Source organism: Acanthochromis polyacanthus, chromosome 6, assembly GCF_021347895.1.
Source record: "Acanthochromis polyacanthus isolate Apoly-LR-REF ecotype Palm Island chromosome 6, KAUST_Apoly_ChrSc, whole genome shotgun sequence".
NCBI lineage: Eukaryota > Metazoa > Chordata > Actinopteri > Pomacentridae > Acanthochromis > Acanthochromis polyacanthus.
In genome coordinates this window covers 41,800,546-41,824,041 of record NC_067118.1, presented here as the reverse complement: position 1 = coordinate 41,824,041, position 23,496 = coordinate 41,800,546, and the positions used below count along the sequence as shown (strand labels likewise).

The 23,496-nt window shown below is 41.5% G+C and overlaps 1 protein-coding gene and 1 long non-coding RNA gene across 2 annotated transcripts in view; one reads left to right on the top strand and one right to left on the bottom strand.

Moving 5' to 3' along the window:
* The window catches only part of tp73 (tumor protein p73), a 29,843-nt gene that overhangs the window by 2,644 nt on the left and 3,703 nt on the right, over positions 1-23,496 (bottom strand). Inside the window, exons 3-13 of the mRNA XM_022198811.2 lie at positions 23,160-23,310; positions 17,127-17,375; positions 7,770-7,956; positions 7,560-7,675; positions 5,341-5,450; positions 3,731-3,873; positions 3,546-3,634; positions 3,284-3,411; positions 2,122-2,276; positions 1,867-1,999; positions 562-655 (exon numbers count right to left, since the gene is read on the bottom strand). Coding sequence (XP_022054503.2) covers positions 562-655; positions 1,867-1,999; positions 2,122-2,276; positions 3,284-3,411; positions 3,546-3,634; positions 3,731-3,873; positions 5,341-5,450; positions 7,560-7,675; positions 7,770-7,956; positions 17,127-17,375; positions 23,160-23,310 — 1,555 coding nt within the window. The remainder of the gene's footprint in view (positions 1-561; positions 656-1,866; positions 2,000-2,121; positions 2,277-3,283; positions 3,412-3,545; positions 3,635-3,730; positions 3,874-5,340; positions 5,451-7,559; positions 7,676-7,769; positions 7,957-17,126; positions 17,376-23,159; positions 23,311-23,496) is intronic.
* Positions 343-16,131, top strand: LOC127534341 (uncharacterized). The gene is made up of 6 exons (XR_007942450.1): positions 343-646; positions 3,133-3,164; positions 3,323-3,478; positions 7,541-7,700; positions 7,847-7,960; positions 15,758-16,131. It is a non-coding gene; the product is annotated as an uncharacterized LOC127534341 (long non-coding RNA).

Genomic DNA, 23,496 nt, shown 5'->3' with positions numbered 1-23,496 from the left:
AAGAGACATAAAAAGACAAAAACAAGAAACAAAATGACAAAAACTGAGACAAATGACACGAAACAAAACAAAAAAGAGACAAAAATTTGACAAAAAGTTACAAAGCAACAAGAAAATGGACAAACGACACAAGCGAGATAAAAAAAACACAAATCGACTAAAATGATACACAAAACAACGAATAGAGCAAAACACAACGTGACAAAAATAAGACAAAAAACAGAAGTGAGACATAAAGGAAACACAAAACGACAAAAATGAGAAACAAAACGACTAAAACATGAGACACATGACAAAAGGCAGACAAAGACAAAAAAAAACAATAAAACAAAAAATGGCGAACACTGAACAATCTAGTATTTAACTTTATGATCAAACCAACTTGTCATGGTCTAGAAATGATTTTAAATTCATAGTTTTACTAATTTACAATCTGCAGTTAATGTCTTCTCTGTAATTTTTACACTTTGAGGACCGGATTGGACCCTCTGGAGGACCGCGTTTGACCCACACGCCGCATGTTGGACACCTCTGCTCTAAGTGCAGCTAAAGAGTGGTTACCTCCATGGAGAGAGTTTGGAGATGGTACACAGACTGCAGGCCTTGGGAGGTGAAGTACTCGATGAAGTTCTGGCAGCCCAGACTGGTGAGAAAACTGTATGGGGAGAAAAGCAGGGCCGCTTAGACGTCAGCTACCAAACTAAAAGTCAGACTAAAATAAAAACATCTGCCTCATTGACGTTGATGAAAAGTGCAGCTGTGATTGAGGAGAAGAAATATTACCCTAACTTGATATTGACTGTTAGAACTGAAGCATCTTTCTGTTGTGTCACATGTCATCATCTTACTATGTAGTCAAGCATTTATAATTTGTTCCAAAGCTGAGTTGTAGATTTAAAGTAAAGATTTAACCTTAAGTGTGCAGAAACTAAACATCTTGATTCGATGCGGTGGAGATAAGCCATAAACATGCGTTTATATTAATGATTCATAAGGCCATTCTTGCTTTGGTGAAGAACCTTTATTATAAATACATGAAAAGTAGCGTTTTTTTTGTAAAATACAATATAGCTTGATAAAGAAGCTGACTATACAGTTTAGCGGTTCAGTTAACATAACAGCTTAGAAAACAAAACGATGGACAAAGTCTGCAGCATCAAAAATTTTAAATTTGCAAGTCCAGCGACTGCATTGGCACAATATCTTAGAAAAGATATAAAAAATAAGAAAAAAAAGTGTTGAATTAAATAGAACGTAAACATTTCTTCTGAGGAAAATTCGCTGCGGTGCATTGCATAGGATGACTGTACACACAGAGACAGGGCTTTAGGTCCGAGTACACGACAAACAGCCAGAGTGCCATAGTGGAGGTCTACAACTCATGAGCAGCTGGGTGCAGAAACACAATACAAATGCAGGAATAATGTGCCGTCTTTAAAATGGAAGCTCATTTTAAGTTGTATTCCTCGGGAAAGTGCAGTCTTTATATCATCATGGCCAAAATTTGGATTCAAGAAAACCAAAATATATTTTTCAAATACACTTCAGTAAACACTCTACCGCTTATTTCCATGCTGCCGATTCTCCTATGGACCTTCACTATGGCACCTGGGTGCTTAGAGGTTTGTGATGTAGTTGCAAGCTTTTACAAAGCAGCCATAATATTCAGTAGAACACATCTCAACATAGAATTACTTTGCAGCAAAAGGCAACTGTCAGGTAAAACTTAAATGAACACGGCCAGACAAAAGTAGCTGTTTTGGCACCGACATGCCGCTACGGTTCACATTTAACACAACGAGTGCAACTGACTGTCTGCTGGCCTTTTACAGGAGGATAAAGGAGTGTCATTGGAGGGTGAGGTACCTGACGAGGCTGGGGTCAGGGTTATACGGAGGGGGCGGGCTGCAGTGGGAAGCAGACACCATATTCTGACTGCTGTGGCCACCGTTCATGTCGCCGTTGGCCTGCATGTGGTTGTTGTTGAGCATGTTTGACCCTGTGACAAAGAGAGGGGTGAGGATGTAGAACCACACTACAGAGCTTCTGAACAAATGGGTGTGAAACGTGAGCTTCATGAGTAAATCTGGTTTAATCTGAGCCACTTACATGGACACTCACCCATATGACCTATGGAGGAGGGGGCAGTGTGGTGTTGCTGGGGCTGCTGCCCCAACAGCTGGTTGACTGACTGTGGTTTGTTGAGGCCTCCTTGGGGATGCAGCTTGTTCATGTTGGACAGAGGAGAGTAAGAGGACGGGGACGGTATATGGCTCCTAGTGGAAAGAAACAAAAAAAGGCCGAGATTAGAGGAAAATACATATCTCAGTTTTAAAAAATACTTTTAAGTTTGACGAAGTGAACAAGACTCTTTTTTTCTCTCCAGAGGTTTATTTTACTCTCCTCCGACAAAATAAGAAACCTTACTATGTGGGTCACTGTATGACTGAGGGACTTTTGAAGTCCATAGGATATATCTTGTATACGTTTTTATTAAAAGTAAAATAACTAATGTTTTTATCTTCATTATGATCATGTCTTTACAAACTCCATAATTATTTATTATGGAAACAATCCCTTATTAATTAAAAATGACTGGATATCACCAAAATGTCAACTAAATAACCGTCCCAGTTTAATAACAACCACCACCAAAATGAGTTCATTCAGAAATAGTTTTGATTGTGTTCTTTTTATTAAGTTGAGATAATCATGACAGATATGTTTCAAATTTTAAGTATAACATAACTCATTTTATCTGTGTCCCAGAAATCACTTTCCACTAAGTTCCCCGTCACAAAAACACCTCTCCAGGAAGTGTGTTAATTCCAGGTCACATGACCTGCTCCACATGATGTCATTTCCTCCTGAAGAAAAGACTGGAAGACTCCAAGGCTTTCTGACTTATTTAATATAAAGTAGTGAACAGGTTTACTACAATATCTTTAGAAATAACTTTCAATTTCAATTTTACTCAATTGTGTGTATAATATTTAGAAGAATCTTTCTCTAAAATATCATGTGGTGTTAGATTATAGGCGGCCATGTTGGTTTTAGGCCTGAAAACAGCAAAAATGTGAACTATGATACAAAAAGTCCCACAGTTCTATATTGACTCATGTATATTTGCAGGTGGGATTCACAGAGAAGCAAAAGGACCTTCAGTAAGTTTTCTTATGTGTCTTTGATCAGATTATTTCTGTCACAATTTAAGTGCAGTATGACTTCGTAAAGCCTAGTATTTGGGTGTTTATGCTTCTGTGTGTTTGCTGGAGGAACTCACGGTCTCTGCAGCAGCTGCTGCTGTGTTTGTTGTCTGTAGGAGTCCACCAGTGGCTGTGGCACCAGCTCCACCAGCTCCAAGCTGTCCTTGATCTTCATCAGCAGCTCAAAGTTCTCCCGACCACGAACCTGCACAAAAACACAACGGATACTGTAACCCAAGGCAGTCAGGAGATAAAGCCAACCATTAAAAACGGTACATGTCTGTCAGCATAAATATTTTCTACATATCTTTGTTAAATAAGTGTGCGAAAGGCTCTTACAGGAATATAGTAAATCTCTTCTTCTCCATGCCGCCTCTTCCTCATGTTAATATTTGGACTGGGAATATTTGGTGGACTCTGTTTAAAGTCTGCAAACAAAGGAAACAGAATCATGATTAATCAGCCAACTGTGATGTATAACAGAGACTGAATGTGGAAGTGTCTCTCAGTTTAATTCCACTCACTGCGTTTGTTGGCGCTGCCGTTTTTGGCCACGCTCTCATTCAGGGCCTGTTGTTCCCTGAAGTGGTCCTCATCGGCTTTGCGGTCTCGGCCTGGACATGCACATATCCGACCTTCAAATGACCTTCTGCCCAACACTTGACCGCTGCAGAGAGAATTTTTGATTGAAAATGTACCAATGAAGACACGGTTAAAAAGCTCTGATGAAATGCAGGCTCTCGGTGGTGCAAGATGTGGAAAAAAAGATCAATAAACATAGGTGGCTAGGAATGCGGGCTGCACAGTGCCGTAGTGGTTAGCACTTTCGCCTTGCAGCAAGAAGATCCCCGGCGGCCTGGGATCTTTCTGCATGCAGTTTGCATGTTCTCCCTGTGCATGTGTGGGTTTTCTCCGGGTACTCCGGCTTCCTCCCACAGTCCAAAAACATGCTGAGGTTAATTGGTTACTCTAAATTGTCCGTAGGTGTGAATGTGAGTGTGATTGTGTGTCTGTATATGTAGCCCTGTGACAGACTGGTGACCTGTCCAGGGTGTCCCCTGCCTTCACCCGAGTCAGCTGGGATAGACTCCAGCACCCCCCATGACCCTAGTGAGGATAAAGCGGTGTATAGAGAATGGATGGATGGATTGCTAGGAATGCCATGGACCTTAGCCTTAGTTGGACTCTACATTAGATCCGGACAGGTAGACCTCTCCATTGCCAAGTGACAATGACAGTCATATATGGTCTACCTGAATTGCTAGTGAGCAAATAGAATGCTTCTTCAAGGGTATTGAGATCATAGGTAACCGTTGGATTTATGAAAAATACCCTGCTAGCAGTGGATCCCTGGATAAAGAGTGGAAGACACCTGGACATGGGATCTTGAAGTGCTTGGATGAGGTGGGTTATCTTCAAACGGAGCATCCCTGGCAGTGAAATGAAGAGGCTGGATGTTTCACAACATGTTTTCTACTGCAAATGGTCTACATAAGATGGCATTCCAGTGTATCTGCACTGTTGTGGCCTGAGAGAAGATCCTCTGTGCAAGTTGTGTGGCAGAAGACGGCGATAATTCATTTTCTGTCAGAGTGCAAAATAACAGCAGGGAAGATACGAGTGCCAGCAGTGTCTCAAATTAAGGAGAAGGAAGGACCAAGGCCCCATGTCAAAATCACAGCTAAAATTCCAGCTCCTTGAGGCCAGATGTAGTTATCTGGTCAGCAGATAAAAAAGGAAAATCGCTCTGACTTTGCTTCAGTGGGAGGGCAATGAAGAGGCAGCAGAGGAGAAAACCCAGAAATCCCAGCAGCTGTTGTAAAACTGTTAAGACAGCGGGTGTCAAATGTGGAGCTTTTACTGACTTGGCCAAAACTACGGACTGAGCAGCTGGAGAGGGTGAATCTGACCACCTGGCCAAGGCAGCTGGTCTCAGTTGTATTTAAACTCACACTTCATATTCAGCTGTGGTTGGTCATTTCTGTCTTGTATTCTGTGCAAATGTGTGGCTTATCTTCAAAAAACAGATTGCAAGTAAGAACTATTGCAAAGCAAGTGTCAAGGAGCTGATAATGTCTCGGTAGAGTCAAAACAAGCACAGTAAAGAATCTTATCTGAGCGTGTGCTGACTTACTCCCTGGTTTCCAGAGTGATGATGATGAGGATGGGTCTTCTGTTCATGCCGCCCACACAGCTGCTGTTGCACATGAAGTTGTACAGAATAGTGGTAAACTCAGTCCCCACCTAAAGCACAAAACAATGAGGGACGTAAGCTTCACTGGTTTAGCCCGTCTCACACTGATCTGTGAATGTCAGGGTTTTTTTTAGTTCAAAACAGCAATCCACCACCAGAGGGAGGTGTTGCAGCGCACTTCCATGAGAGGAAAGTCAATTCATTGCTCTCTTCAGGTGCAATCAGAAATGATGATTCTCCTGCTTGTTTGGACATGCCTTCAGTCTTTATTTATAGATGTGCAATCTATGAAGTAATTCACTGAAAAATGTCTTTTTGCTTGGAATGAACTCCAAGGATCAATCGTGTGCCTTTTCTCAGGTTAAACGTGCAAAATACCGAGAACATCTTTCAGATATTGAGACGTCTGTTCAGTTCCACAATCAACATCTCACAGTCGTCAGTATTTTTGATTAAGGCCCTCTCCATGTCTGTAGTTATTTACCATCAGCCGGAGCTTCATTTTTTTTTCTATTGGTATATGTTCAATAATGGAAATGAACTTCAAGTAAATTGTTAATATCTCAGATTTTGTGTAAATTCACTCCAGACCAGGAGTGTCAAACATGCAGCCGACGGGCCAAAACCGGCCCTCCTGAGGGGCAATCCGGCCCACAGGGGGACTTTGTAAAGTGTAAATTCCAGATTGTAAATTTGTAAAACTATAAATTTAAAATAATTTCTAGACATGACAAATTGTTTTGATGTCAAAATAAAACACTATATTGCTCATTGTCCTTTTGTGTCTAATTTTTGTAATATTTTGTCTTGTTTTTGTTGTTTTTTGTCAGACTTTTGTTGTTTTGCCTCTCATTTTTGTCATTATGTGTTTCCTTTTTGTCTCGCTTGTGTTTTTTGTCTTATTTTGTCATTTTGCATTATTCTTTGTTTTTTGTCTGGTTTTTGTCGTGTCTTTTTTCGACTTGCTGGTGTCATTTGTCCATTTTTTTGTTGTATTGTGTCTCGTTTCTGTAGTATTTTGTCCTGTTTTTCTTGTTTTTTCGTCTTTTTTTGTCATGTTGATCATAAAGTTAAATCCTCTGTGGTTCAGTTCCAGATGACTAAATGTTGTGTTCCTTTGTAGACGCTCTGTGATCTGGAAGTTGTAATGTGGAAATGATAAACTGAGGATGAATGTTGATGAAATTGAATTTATTTTTCTTAAGAAATTTCAGGTTGTTCATGATGTTTTGTAAAGACATAATTTCCTAAATGTGAACATTTTCAGAATGTATTTTTTGCCCTAAAACAAAGGAAAACTTTGTAGTTGTGGTTATTTATGCTGTGATTTTACTGCTCCGGTCCACTGGAGATAAAATTGGACTGAATATGGAGCTTGGACTAGAATGAGTTTGACACTGCTGCTCTAGACCATAATTATCTGATGTTTAAACCTCTGAACCTCTGGATTTGAAAGGCATCTTATCTATTTTTTTTCTTATTAAAAAAGGCCAAAATGATGCCATTCATCAGAAATAACTGCCTAATTTCCAAACTCCATCCACCAAATTTAATCAACAGGGCTTTATTCTGCATGTCTCATTTAAAATGGACTAAAATTAAATGTTTCCTCTTACCAGATTCAGTACAAATAAAAAATAAATCCATAAAAAAAAGAAAAAGTGCACTTCCCAGCACAACTGTGAAGTCATTATTAGCTCAGCTGCAACCAACAGTCACATGAAAAAATTCAGGGACTTTTCAGCTAAACTGGACTGTATTTACGCAGAGCCGATAGGAGACGAGCTGGCAACAAGTTGAAAATGTAAACAGTTAAAAATCCACAGTATGTTCAACCCCTATTGTTTTACAGTTCTGGTAACATCTGGGGACACTGGTATATGTTGATTCCAAGTTTTTCCGATTTATTTGTAAAATAAGTAATGATGAAACGTTTTCCCCCCTTTTTTCCCTAATGTATGGCAGTTTAACTTTGTCATACTGGTTCTCTCTCATTCTAGCCCAGGCTGTGCTGCTTCCATAGAGATGCACAACTTTATGTTGCAGTGAAAAATCAACCCACAGTCCGTGGAGCAGAACATGTTTGGTGTTCAGAGGGTTAAAGTCATTACAATGCTTTGTTTGTCTCTGTGATGTTCAGCGGCTGATGAACCACCGACCTGTGGAGCCTCGTAGGGCACAAAGACGCTCTGCCGACCGGTGACGGGGTCGTCCACGTACTGGCTCAGGTTGTTTCCCTCCACTCGGATCAGATGGCTGGCCGGAGCTGCTTGGCCTGAGGAGGGAAGGATGACAGAAAAGTGAGGATCCAGCTGCTTGAATTAGTCGAGGCTTTAAAAAAAAAAAAAAAGCGGTCTTGTTGATCGTACCATCGTTGAAGTCTCGTCCCAGCTCGTGGTTGGGGCATCGTTTGACCACCTCCGTGACGTGCTCTGCCTTCTTGTAGACGGGCATGGCTCTGATGATGCTGCCGTGTGGCGGAGAGGAGGACAGCTTGATCTGGATCGGACATGTTTTGGCAATCTGACAGTAGAGCTTCTTCAGCAAAGGAGAGTACTGGGTAAGAAAGCAAAACACACACACACAGGTATTTAAAATGAGTGATCTCAGCTCTTAAGTGGCGCTTTTCTGGGTTTGTGAGAAAAAGCAAAAGTGACTGGTTCAACATAATAGAGCTCAAAACATCAACCAGCAGTCAGTGATGCTGTTGATGTTAACTTTGCAACAACAACTGCAGATTTATCTTTTCTTTTCAAAAGCAGTTTTAACCCGCCTGTTTGCTTATTTATGGGCGCCAAAAAATATTGTTTCCTTGTCTGAAAAAAATAAAAAAATCAACAAAAAAATTCCCCAAATTTCTGAAAATTTGCAAAACTTTCAGGATGAAAATTCCAATAATTTCTTAAAAGTTTCCTTTAAAATTTTTTATTTTAAAAAAAGCTCCCAAATTTGGCAAGAAAATTTTTGTAAATATTTTCAAAAAATAAGTAAAAATCTTCCAAAAAATCCTAAAAATATCCAAAGTGATTACATATATATCAGTAAAACTTCTATTTTTTTTTAAGAACACTCAAAAAAAAAAATCATGCGAATTTCACTGGATGTTGGTTGATTTATTTGTGAATGTTCTTAAAGAAAAGTTTTTAACATTTCTTTTTTTTTTCCACCAAAAAATGTTCAAAGATTTCCCAAAAATGTTGAAAATGTGAACACCAGAAGTTTCACTGTGAAAATATATGTTTTTTTCCACATTTTCAAACTTTAAAAGAGTCAATTTTGACCCGCAGGACGACAGGAGAGTTAAGACGATGCGTTTTGCTCCTTTCTAGAAAATCTCCAAGTCCTGATTTAACATATAAAATAATAATAATGATAACAACAGTGGTATTAGTTATGAAGTAAATCAGTTAATCTACGTCAATAAATTTAAATTTTTTCAACAACATCTGAGGTAATTTAAGGTGTTATGCTTAAATTACCACAGAAACTGTGAGCAGGAACTTTTTCTCACTGTGCTGTAAAATCTCAGGAGGGGAAAAAAAAACCTCTGAGCTTAAATCTCAAAGACTGATATCACAGCAAAATACATATTTCAGGAGGTAAAGCTGGAATAACATGATTTTAATCCATTAACACGTCTATCAGCAAGGACATTTTAAATAACTGAATACACGGTGGACAAATGAAGAGCTACGTGATAATATGATGATAAAACACCACAGGACGCTGTAATTACCACATAAAATCATGACTGGAGAATAAATCGTGTTTTATGAAGAAGCGGAGAGTGTGAATGAGAGGAGGGGAAAATAAAGGCGGACTGTAAAACAGTCAGCAGTAAATCTGAGTCTGCGTGGTAAAGGTAATTACTGTGTTTTTAGAATGGCTGATTATTATCCAGTATGCTGGGCTTGTGAGTAGTAATATGAGCTGCTGCAGATGACAGAGGAAAAGTGGAAGTTCAAAAGGACAGATGGAATGGATAAAAAATGATTATGTCTAGGTGTGTATATCAGCTTACAAACTATGAGCGGACAATAGTGAAAGTGTTTGATGCGGGAATCATGTCGTGAATCATTTTGTAACAGTAGAGTTAAATGAAAACATGCTGATGTGTGTTAAAGCCAAGCCTTCAGTCGGTTTACAAGCATTTACGAATGCATCTGTGCGTGCAAATGCCAAAAGTGATGCATTGAAAGGCGTCGCAAGGAATGGAAAAGCCTAAACATGCCCCGACACAGGCACAAAATCTGAAAAATATTTTCTGTGGAAATCAGACTTTCCAGAAAAAAAACAAACTAGAAAGTCTGTCCTGTCCTGTGGAGACATGCTCTAACGGGCGCAAACACACATGCAACAGCGTACCCTATAGCAGAAACACAGCATATAATCTGAAATGCTGCACATGAACAAAATCTTAAAGAGACAGACTGATGATGAATGTCGACACTGGAACCCGTCCAGTTACATTTTCTGCAACTTAAATCACCAGAATCCCATTTAAAGAGAATTTTTAAGTGTTGATTTGCTTAAAGTTTTGACATAAAATGGTCTGAGCTCCATTCATGAGTATTTTGTATCAATTTTACAAACCTTGAACCCTGGCATTAACTACATCTGTTAGGTCAATGTCCTTCTGCAATCATCTTCTGTTCTTATCTGTTAGTTTCAGACTGGACAGGCGCTTTCTCCCATTTCCACCTATTTTACAAATGAGGGTCAGTTTACATTACAAGGACTGCTATTATTCACATTATTACTCATGCTTTTCCACATTTCTTCTGTTCCTTCCCTTTAATCTCTAAACAGGCCCCATTTAAACTCATATTTTAATACAATTCCATCCTTCTGCACTCACAACGAGACTTAATGGGGGATTTATAATGTTTCTATAGAAGTTACTTCTTCAAATTTAAATGCCTCCGATTTTTTTTGACCCAGTGACGGCTGGGAAAGCGTCATTCCTGCTGCTCCCTGGGTTACTTGTGACACCATTACTAAGCCTCACACACACTGCGGATTCTCTCACACACACTCATGCCGTGAGCACTCCCTTCAGGGCAGTGGAAATACCTGTGCACAAAATTACCTTTTCCCACTTATCTTTCCCTAACAAGTCTCAACAGCCCGGCCATACCGTGAATAAATAATTTTTGGGAGATGCAACAGCCAGACAGACTTCTTATTTACAGACTTGGGGACTTTTCATGCCGCACCTATCGCGTCTGGAAAGCTAATCCACCGGACTGTTTACTATCAGAATCACGGCAGAAAGACTTTCATTGGAGAACACTGACTCTGTATTTCATATAATGCTTCACATTATTAGTGAAATGCTTTTGGTAACAGAACAGAACTTCTTTTGTTTTAGCCATGGTTAACATTGTTTATACCCTTCAAACTATTCGAGGTCAGTAGTAGTTTGAAATTCCTCTTCTATTCTAAAATGTGTTGCTGCAGTATTATAATATTAGAAGGTATTGATTTTAATACTTTGGAGCATGCATGAAAAATCCTAAATATTTTTTTGTGACTTTAGTCTTCTGGGATACAGATGCCACAAGGATGCATCAACCTGTCCACTGGACCGGTGTGTACCTGAAGCATGCTCACGCTTAAGTCCATGACTTCAGCTCCATGTGCTGGGGTCAGAAGTGACGCATTAACAGCAGAACTAGAACATCTCATGTATGTCTTCTTGTACAGACAAGAGATGCTGACTGATGAACAGGATGGGCTTTGTTTCATGGCACAAGAGGTGAAAAGAAAGATGGAGAGAGGGAAAAACCACCAGCAAATAATTTGTGTACTTGTGAGAACAGGAAACTAAAAGTGGAGGATTAGAGGAAGGTTAGATTCTTCAAATTAAAATGTTACATGTAAAAAACAAAAGTAAATGTCTCAGCTGTAAACTGTAGGTTATCGGCTGATTTCACCATTTTTCAGTGAAATTCGTTGACATTATTAGGTGATATCAGACTACTAACATAAACAAGCTCTGCAAGGCACCACTTTTTGAGCTTCATAGGCCACCATCCACCAAATGTAAAGAAAACAATCATATATGCATCTTCTTTAAATATAAAGTACAAACTGGAAGTCTTTCTCTGTTTTTTTTAATGCAAAAACAGAAATACATATACAAATTTAGTTAAATCTATCATAAAATGTTCCAATGTGACCATAATTTTCCAAAAGCACCGCATGATGATCTAACTATAAATTTTGTTGTCAGTTTTAGTTGCAATCATATGACTGATCTATCCATCCATCCATCATCCATTCATCATCCATCCATCCATCCATCATCCATTCATCATCCATCCATCCATCCATTCATCATCCATCCATCCATCCATTCATCATCCATCCATCCATTCATCATCCATCCATCCATCCATCCATTCATCATCCATGCATCCATCATCCATCCATTCATCATCCATCCATCCATCCATCCATCATCCATCCATTCGTCCATCCACCCATTCATCCATCCATCCATCTATCCATCATCCATCCATTCATCATCCATCATCCATCAATCCATCCATCATCCATCCATCTATCCATCATCCATCCATTCATCATCCATCCATCCATCATCCATCCATCCATCCATCCATTCATCATCCATCCATTCATCATCCATCCATCCATCCATCCATCTATCCATCATCCATCCATTCATCATCCATCCATCCATCATCCATCCATCCACCATCCATCCATTCATCATCCATCCATTCATCATCCATCCATCATCCAGCCATCCATTCATCATCCATCCATCCATCCATCATCCATCCATCTATCCATCATCCGTCCATCCATCAATCCATCCATCATCCATCCATTCGTCCATCCATTCATCATCCATCCATCCATCATCCATCCATTCATCATTCATCAATCATCATCCATCCATCCAGCCATCATCCATCCATCCATCCATCCATCCATCCATCCATTCATCATCCATCCATCCATCTATCCATCATCCATCCATCCATCAATCATCCATCATCCATCCATTCGTCCATCCATCCATTCATCATCCATCCATTCATCATCCATCCATTCATCATCCATCCATCCATCCATTCATCCGTCCATCCATCATCCATCCATTCATCATCCATCCATCTATCCATCCATCCATCCATCCATCCATCCATCCATCCATCCATTCATCATCCATCCATCCATCCATTCATCATTCATCATCCATCCATTCATCATTCATCATTCGTCATCCATCCATCCATCCATCCATCCATCCATCCATCCATGTTTTCACATGGTAGACTAGTGGAGGCAGGTCCTGACAGGCTCCAGGAGACTAAGTGATAATTGCCAGACCGTCATCCACATGCACAAGAAACAGCTTGCCTGCTGTAAATTTGCTTAACAAATCTCAGATATGTTTTATGCACATTCACACACACGCACACGCACACGCGCACGCACACACACACACAAACACACACACACACACACACACACACACACACACACACACACACACACACACACACACACACTGAGGATCTGCTATTTCTACAGTCTGTAATTACACTGGATTTAAATCAGTATAGATTTGTATCACAGCGAATTTGAGTCATCCGTTTCTTTTTGTTGCTGTTTCTATGAGAAACACTAAAATATAAAATCAACCTTTAAGGACAACACATATTTAGTCAGTCAGACAAGTCTTACTAAACCACTAAACACTTTATTTTCTTCACACAAAAGTTCCCGGGGTTGATGGAACCATCAGAGCCACTTAAAATATGAAAATAATCATTTGAATCCATTTTGGAAGATCAAGTACTATAAATAACAGTATGTTGATGAGTAAGTTGATTCAGCGAGTTCTGGTAATGTCCATGGGGATGTTAAAACTTCACTGTTTGTCACAGAATAGAGTTATGCAAACTGTTTTGTGACACACGGTAGAATAGAGCAAATGTTTAGCAGACAGATGTCTTAGACAGCCAGCTTCCCGATCCAGAGCATTTTTTCGAACATTGCTGATAATGCACTAGTTTTGAGTTAGATTGGATAGATGTTGAATACCTAAATGAACGTTTTTGAGACATTGCTGATAATGAACAATTTACACTACTGCATAGGGATGAAACTAGTTAATGTAGACAGTTTATCATTTTCAATTAATCAGAATCACATAAAGTCATGCAAACAATTAATTTCTTCTGTGTGTTGTCGTTTACAAAACACACTGCAAAAGCCAAGTGTGAGTTAAAAATCGTCCTCATCTAGTTTTTCCCAGATTCGATGCTTGGCAGAAAGCTCAGCGGTGATGTGGCCGTGGATGATGCATGGGGAAAGGAAGGGAAGGATGCGTTGTGCAGGACGTGTTGGGGCCTGCGTCCTAACGGAGTCGGGCTAATAGCTGGGAAGAGCAGCTTCTGACAAGCCGCTCTGCAGTGCATGCTCGAGCCTGCATCCCCAGCGCATCACACCCCCTCCCAGCCCTGACACATACTGTACACACACACACACACACACACACACACACACACACACACACACACACACACACACACACACACACATGAAATGAAGTTCGAGTGTGTGGAAGAGGTCTTATTATTTGACAATGCTGAGGTGTTAGATCTCATTTCCAGCCATGGTGACGCTCTCCGGCATTCAAGCCAAGAAATCATCTTCAAGGGGCCAGAGAGTGGCAGAGTTTCAGAGTTATTAAAACTAATGCACAGAGTCTGGAGTAGAGAAGGACGGATTATCAGAGTAGCTTAACATGGACTTATTGTATGTTGAAATACTATGATGTGAAAAAAGGATCTCTTCTCTTCTCTTCTCTTCTCTTCTCTTCTCTTCTCTTCTCTTCTCTTCTCTTCTCTTCTCTTCTCTTCTCTTCTCCTTTTGAATGGTCAGCTATATGCAGCCACAAACCTCACCTTTTGTCAGCTGACAACTTGAGAAGAAACTCGAGATTTAGTGAGAACTGCTTGATGCAACATGCAGCCACCTTTCCCATAATCCCCGAGCAATGCATGCCACCCGCTCTCAGTGGGAGGCAGAAGGGAGGGAAGGGGGTCGGCCAGGCAACTGATTATAGTCAATGTGCCCCTATTGCATTTGGCATTCCCCGTTGCTTGAAGCTACGAGGATTTAGCCTGAAACCCAGAGGCTGTTCACTACATTCAAACGAGGTGACTCAGTCTGGACCACATAGTCGCAGCTTTTTCCCCAAACGTGTTCGAACCTGCACATTTTACTGAATTTGGCGTAAATACACACACCCATGAGCGTATGCGCATGAGACGCACACAAATCCTCGTGCAACCCTGCTGTTATTTTTGGGCAATCCCCTGCCATTAGCAGAGACGTATTCATTCCGAGAGGCTTGACCATAATCTCTTTCCTTTTCAAATCCGGCTCTTATGAATCGACTCACCGACATGATCTGAACCTACCACTGACCCGGAAAACATTTATGTACACTTGCTTTTCTTTTGTTCTGTAAAACTTGAATAAACAGTGGCATGTTGTCACTTTAAGCTGGAATAAAACATTTTAGGCCTGCATTTTAGGATAATATTTTAACGGAAAATATCCCAAATTCTGTGCTGCAGAAATGCGATCAGTGGTGTTATGATCATACGTTATTTTCACACTGTAGCATTTCACTAATGAAATCTTTGTTTTTCCATAGCTACTGTATAATAACACTTAAATGCACGTTCCTATACTTCGCCAATCTTATAATCAGGCGTGTGAGATAAAACAAAGCATTACAGTAAACCCCATAAAAGCAATGAGCAATCACCAGGTCTCTCTCTCATTCTAATCCCTCCTGTTTAATGGCAGCAGAGGCATCCGAATAATCACAGGTTTCCTCACAATCCCTTTTCTGCTGGCTCATCATCTGTATCTTAAGTCGTGTGCCAGTCAAACTCTCCTTTGTTTCTTCTACACACAAAATAACTGCTAGGATGTGAAGTGTTCAGGCGGGTAATATTAAAACTTTCTTTTCCGTTTATAAAATTTGGATAGTTTTCAAAATATTAACCCATTGATTTTATGTAAAGAGAGATCCGTTTGTAGATTTTCTTAAATCTGAAGTAGCAGTGTTTAGGGATGATCAGCCTCCTTAGATTTTTAGCGTATTCTCAGTGAAGTTATGAGAAACATTCCAAACTGTAAACTGTTGGGACATCAGGGAGAATGCAGCAGGCTGGTGTGAATGATTGTGGAGTTTCACATTAAACCAAACAGGTTGAAACAGGTTTCTGTCATATTTCATTTCACTGCAGCAACTTTTCAGGTCAACTAAACTAATATTTTTTTTTGCCCCCGTTTTCCTCAGTGTTGCAGTTTGGCTGAGAAACATCCTAAGCTGGAGAATGGGAGGAAGACAAAGGGGCTGATGGACATATTTTCGGAAAGGACAGGGAGAAACTTTAGGCGCCAGAGGTGACAGCCATGAGTGTGTTGCTAAGACCACAGGAAGAAAGAGACAGAGGAAGAAAAGCAGCGGGTCAAAGACCACCGCTCTAATGTCCAGAGGGGGATCCTCTTACATCACCGAGGGCTGAGTAGAGGAGCCCACCATGCATGGTTAGTCCCAGCAAACACAGCCGCCGAGGACCGCAGTTTGTCACACGGAGACACTCACAGGCCTGATCGCACACACACACACACACACACACACACACACACACACACACACACACACACACACACACACACACACACACACACACACACACACACACACACACACACACACACACACACACACACACACACACACAGTGAAGGAAGCGCAGTTTGTTTGTCTCTCGTTTCTCTTGTTTCAGGGAGGTCAACTGTGTGACAGTCGGGGGCGACACCTTTTTAGGCAGCAGACTTCTCATCGGCTCATGACAAATCACACAGCTCCCGTTTCACCTGTCTCTCACCACCGTCACATCCCCAGGTAGCTGCGGGTTTTCTATTCTTTAGCTTTGGGAAGTTCTTTTGTAAATTCGCTGCGTTAAGTTTCCTACGACAACTACTGCTGAGATTTTGATTTTCATAATTTTTCAATTATGTGTATGGCTTTTAAGCATACTGAAGTTGAAAACACCTATCAGTAACCAAGTAGTTGCTGCTATAAATATAACAGGCAAAAATAATGTATTACACAGAAATTCACTGCTGCCTGTTGTGTTCGTACATTATCATTACAATCAATATGATTCAAAACTTCCTGGATTACGTTACACAAAAGGTGCATAAACCTGGATAGCCTGAAAACATTGCTTCTCAAACTGATAAGTGTTACATCACGTCCTTTTAAAGGGAAAATAATTAATTTTTCGATGGATAACGATCAACACACACACAGGTCAAAATGTTTCCAAAAAGTTCCTGAAGACAGACAAACTTCCTGGGCTGCTTCCCTGACACACACACATCACACAGGTTTGACTAAAAGCGTTGAGTAGTGGACAGTGTGAATCAGTGATTCATGCACGCTTTCGCCTGCACAGTGCACGCCTGCACATGTGCCGACTTGCATGAGATAGAGTGTCTTTGTGCGCATGTTTATGTGTGTGTGTGTGTGTGTGTGTGTGTGTGTGTGTGTGTGTGCGCAAGGGAGTTACTTAGAAAGAAAAAGAGAGAAAGAAAAAAGACACACTGAAGCGCAGACACACACTGCACGTCAAAGCCACAAAAGTGTGCGTACTCACGGTCCATGTGGCAGACTTGGCGGTGCTGGACTGCTGGAAGGACACCTGGAAGGCGTGGGGCCCGGGGTAGTCGGTGTTGGAAGGGATGGCCGGGGCAGGCGACAGGCCCTCAAAGGTGGAGTTGGGCTGGGAGTAGGGCGAGGGGGTGGGCACGGCCGACGAAGAGGCGTTCTCGGAGCTGTAGGGGCTGGCGGACGTCGCTCGGCTCCCCAGGCTCTCCATGCTGCTGCTCAGCAAGTTGTACTGGGACTGGGGAGAAACGAAGAGGGAAGAGAATGAAGGAGGCGAAGAGGGAGGGAGGAGAGAGACGGAGGGAGGACACAGGTAGAGGTGCCAGAGAGAGACAGGGGCTAGGAGGCTTCAAGGGAGGTCGGATTACACCGGGAGGAGAGCGCTGTGGGTTGAGTGTGTGTGATGCTGTGTGCATGTGTGCCTGTCTAACGCAGGAGTCCACGATCGATGCTGGACACATTTTATATGATTTATGCATGAAAAGCGACAATCAACAAGTCCAGTGACGCAAACTTGTGTGTGTTTGCATGAGTGAATGAGGGTAAGTGAGTGGCAGTTGCAGTGAGGTCCTACAGTAGCTTCCTCGGGGCTACGTGAGGCAGGTTGTAAAACACAAGCGTAATCTGTGCTCTCCCTAATTGCCTGCCATTCCGTTTTTTCCCCCCTTCTTCTCTGGAGTGTTTGAGAAGAGGGAGGATTGGATGCCGTGACACACTTGTCAAAGTTAGGATTTTCTGTGAGGCCCGGCAGTTGCACACAAACTCAAAAGCTGCTCTAGAAAGAAAACTTGTTTTATGATTGTCTGCCACACTGTGTGAACTTTAACACCGAGTCCACCTGGCTACATTCTGCTCATCAACACCAAACACTTATTTTCTCTGAGCTACACTGAGGTGACACCAGTTGATTCTGACTGAACAAGACAAACTCATGAAAAACAACAGGAATAATCTCTAATGTACCAACATCCATCCTTCTATCCATCCATTTTCTACACCGCTGAATCCTCATTAGGGTCGCGGGGGATTGAAGCCTATCCCATGTGACTTAGGGGACACCCTGGACAGGTCACCAGTCTATCACAGACAAACAATCCCACTCGCATTCAAACGTAGAATCACCAATTAACCTCAGCATGTTTCTGGACTGTGGGAGGAAGCCGGAGCACTCAGAGAAAGCCCACGCATGCACAGGGAGAACATGCAAACTCTCATGAAAGACCCTGGGAAGGCCGGGATGTGAACCAGGGATCTTCTAGCTGCAAGGTGAAAGTGCTAACCACCCATGTAAAAACATACATTTCCAAATTTACCCCTGAATAACTGCCATCAGTTTCAAATAACTGCCACTGATGACACACTGAAATGAGTGGCACGCACACATTCAACAAGCCAAAGAGCGGACAATAAACAAAGTCTTTACCTTCTTCTTCACGTAGTACATCCTCTAGTGTTTAGGTCTCATTTGTCAAATCTTCATTCAGTCAAACGTCCAAACGCGGCAGCAGAGCAAAGAGAGTGCAGGACCATTGCCTAACCACGGAGTTCAAACTAGGTGTTCATCAGCGGACACGCCACACGCTCTCACATGCAGACGCTAGCGCCGCCGGGACAGAAAGGTGAGGGACTGGCGTGGAGAGAGACAAACGAGAGACTGAGACGAGGGGAGAGGAGCACAGACGGAAAGGAGGGATGGGAACCCAAAAAATGGTACGACATTCTAATTATGGCATGCCCAGACATAGGCGGCAATGCTGGGGCGCATGTACGCACACGCTCCGAAACACCTTGTGAAGGCCTGCACTAAGTAAACACTGTCTGGTTTGACACAGGCAGCGAGAGAGAGAGAGAGAGAGAGAGAGAGAGAGAGAGAAAGGCAAGAAGGAAAACAGATGAAAGAACAAGAGTTCAAGGGTCAGATCCCCCACCACTCAGTAATGTGCATCTATACATTAAATCAGCAGTTGGGGCTGGATGTCCTTAAAAACAGACTCTTCAAAAGTTTGGAAGCCTTGAAATAAATAACTCAAATATTCATATCAAGAATGTGAATAACTGGTTTGTTTAAACTGGATTCTATGGATCTTTTGAACCCAAACTAAGAAGTTTCGTTTGCTTATGGTCATCATCAGAATGAAAGAACTGAAGATAGAAATGTTAAATTTGTGCACACAAAATGTCAACTCAGACTTTTAACAATCAGATTTGCTCACAGTTTGTTGGAAGAGCAATAATATTGGTTTGAGAAGAGATTTTGAAATGTGACTAAAAGCAAAATTTACCTCAATATTCTACTTAAAAATGATCACTTTGATCATGTTCAGTGACTCCATTGGTAACAAATTAAATATGATTAAGGGAAACCCATAGATCACAGAGATAGAAATACATGCTTTGCATTCTCTTTGCAACTGTGAATGATGGAGAACCCAGTTTTAAGTGGAAAATTTGTATGATCTCATAGACAGCAGGTGCTGGGATTTCTCTCGTCCTTTTCGTTTTTTCTTGCAGTGCTCACCGATACAACTCTGCGTAGTAAAACCCTAAAGCAGCGCACGGCGTTACCTGCTCTGTGTGTTTGACCTCAGGTGCTCACGATGAACACAGACGCAGAAATGTTGCACAAGGGTATGTAAACCTCATGTGTTTCTGTGACATGGTTAAAGAGATGAAAGCAGAAGGCACAGGTCAATGTCCAGGACTTAATGCAAACTGTGTAGGTTAAATGAGGATCCACACATGCCCAGTTCTGTGGATCCATATGCTCTGATCTAATTCAGACATATGCAGTACGGCATATCATACCAGGTAGAGCGGGGTTCAGAAAAAATAATGCTACGTACTTTCTAGACATTAAGTGTCTTAAATGTGAGCACATCTATAGCATTTGCTTGGATAAAAACGCCTTCGTTAGCGTTAAGACTGATGAGATCTGATGTTCGTTTTTTAATGAAGGCTTCCCTCTGATTTCTCACTCTATGTTACCTTTGAAATGTTCCTCTACCTAAATGGAAATCTATAACACCACCGGATCACTGCCTCTGGGTCAGAGATGTCCTTTATTTTGCCAGATTGGAGAAAATTAGAGACTTGTCAAAAGGCTCAAAAGAAAAGTTTTCCAGGATTTGGAACCCCTTTGCTGGCCTTCCCAGACAATCTTGAATAAGTACTTCGTTGTCCTTCCAGTGGACCTAGCATAATCTCATTTACAGGTTGTTGCACTTGAATTAATATATTTACTGTATTTTGTTGTTGTTTATTTTATTTACTATTATTTTTGTTCTGAATTTTTTTCTTCTTGTCCTGTGGAATGTTAATGTCCTTGTTTTATTTTTTATTTTTCATTTTTCTCTGTGGGCTGTTAAACATGCTATTTACTAGTGAATATGCTTCCATTTCACTCTGAAGCTCATGTTTGTATTTTTTGCAAAAACTGATGGAAAAAAATTAAATGTTCCTCTAACTGTAAATCCATTCCAAGACCAGATAAAACCTGCAGCTCATAATAAGATGTCCTGAAATTTCCAAACTTTGGCATTTACAGTCTAATTTATTGATAGTGAAGGTGAAGGTTCAGTCATCCAGCGTTATTATTGATTTTGCCACATATGGTGGATATAATATTTCACAGTGCATACTGTATGGCCTTATCCTCCCCACTCCACTAATTCAAACATTGTAAATCAAAAGTGTAGAAGAAGCAATCAGATCCTTTTTGTTGGTAAAAGAGCTATGTAATAATCCATTCTCAAAGGCACAAAAATAAATGGGCATCAGCTCTCCTCCTCAGCTCCATTCTCACCTATTCTTCTCTTCTAGGTCATGTGATGGTGTTGTTTTTTAAATGTTTGATGTTCTTTGCCATTAATAGCGTGAACGAGCGATTCTGTTATTATCAAAGGGGCTTTACAGGCACAAGAGGAGCCCAGGTGTATGTGTCAACAACAGAAAACACACAGTCCCACAGACATATGCATGCACATCACAGGTGTGCTTGGTCTTAATACCTGAACTCAAACCGCAACAAGTTGAAACAGAGCTAAAACCTCCACTGCCACTGTGTGTGTGTGTGTGTGTGTGTGTGTGTGTGTGTGTGTGTGTGTGTGTGTGTGTGTGTGTGTGTGTGTGTGTGTGTGTGTGTGTGTGTGTGTGTGTGTGTAACTGTTTACGCTTCCCGTCTCAGCACAGCATCTGACGTCCCCTATGGGCAGTTATCCTGGTAGCTGCCACTCAAAGTCAAGCTCTAAAGGCTTAAAAACATCCAGAAATGCAGATAAGCCAGCTGCAGCCACATTCACTTCACCAGATGAGTGAAACATAATAGGCTGAGGATGAAGAGACTATCATCCTCCTAATGGCCTGTTTTCACAGCCACTTATTACAATGAGCTCTGCAGTTCTATTAACCAGCGCAGCCACTTTTGGGTAAACGGCATGACCTAAATGCTAACGCTGAGCTCCGTGAGCGACCGTCATGGCATTATACGAGAAGACAAGCGTGTCTAAACGGCGCCAGCTATGTTAAACAGAGGTGAGGACGAGGGGAGGTTAAAATGTGCGCTGATGTGTAAGAAGGTTGCCCCCTGTTGGGAACGTTTGGCAAAGTGCAGAAGAAAGAGTGGGATCTGCCATTCATTTTTATGCCAACTAATACAACATGTATTTTAAATTAATTTTGAGCAGAAAGTGATAACTTAGCATCACAAAGAAGTCCTAAATGCTTAATTAATTCAATTAATATCAATATATTAGAATTTAAGGGGCAAGCCTCTGCTTCACGCTTCTCAATATTATCCTCCCTGTTAATTTAACAGTGATATTTGATTTGCATATTGTGGCATAATGGGTCCCCACATTACCAGAATATGCACATCAAGCAGTCCTGAGTCAGGAATACACAAATTCACCCATGGCCACATATAAATGCACAACTCTCAAACTGCAGATTCTCTATCTCACATGTTTAGTTCCCACTAATCTGGAAAAAAGTGGCTCAATGTCGATATTAAATCCAAGTAATACAACGACTCACCAAAGCAGTAAAATACACATTCCCAACATAAAAAAGTTCAGAAGAAGCCAGATTATAAACAACGTCCTTATGTCCACTTACCACGTCACATAGCATCTTAAAGCTCTGGGAATATTAGATGCATTCCTGTAAACCCTCTCTGACTGGGCTCTCAGTGCCAGTCGAGCTCTCCATGTCCAGGTGACCCCGCAGTGCAGCAGGACACGATGGAGGACGGAAGAGACGCCCTGCCTCTATTCTCCTCCACCTGTTCCTCTTTGCTCTAGCTGGGCCTTCTCTACTTGCATCCAACAACAAATCCTCGCTCCGCCTTCTTTTCTTTCTTTTTTTTTCTGTCATGACTATTCATTAATCAGTCGGGCAGGCTCAGGCTTGCCCACTTAAAGATTACATCTGACCAATATTCCAGATCAGGAGGAACAGGAAACATAGGTGTGGCTTTGGGTGATTTCTAATTTCAGATTTGAAAGACGGCGATGGACAGGGTGAGGAAGTGTGAGATGAACCGTGTGCTTCTGCGGGATTGTGCAAAAGCTGTCAATCCTGTCTCAGATGAGAAAGCTGCTATTAAATCTATAGTCTGAAAAGCTTCACATTCTTTCTGTAGATTGTGAAGTTCAGCGGGTGCATGCACCTCCATGCTTGTTAATGCACAAACACAAACCGACCTACAGATGGTTCTACGTTGAGCAGCAAGAGGTCTGAGGCCTGGATTTAATGAGCCCTCCCCCAACACACACAACCACCCAGCAGTCCCTACAGGCCGCTCAGCAGGGAGACGGAGAGAGGGAAAGAGCTGCAGAGGAGAGGGAAACCACACAGGAGGGAATCTCCTCAGCACTGGAGGGAAAAAGTGGAAACTCGTGCATGTTGAGTGTGTGTGCTGACAGATAAACAAACCAATCTGATACTGAGTAGAAAAACACTCCAGCTTCTCAAAAGGAAAGCCAAAAAATCCACCGCAACGTCCAACACAAGCTCGTTTTCCTACCATCACGTTGTCGTTCATGTCTCTCATGTGGTAGACGTCCATGGACACCTCTGAAGTGTTGCAGTGGTTCCCCGGGGTGCTGGTAGAAGGCACTGGGTGCTCGCCGGGCTGGGTGTTCGGGGGTAGCTCGAAGTAGGTGCTGTCTGGCTCTCTGTGAGGACACAATAGTATGGGCATGAGTTTTAAAAAACAATCCTAGTTTAAGTGTGTCTTTGTGTCACATAATGGAGTAAACAATCCAAGAAAGCCTTTTGTTACATTTAGCTGATTTAAGTTGCCGATATTTGGCCCAAAATTATTCATGTTTGACTCTGGGTTTTTGATTTTGTGCGTTCAA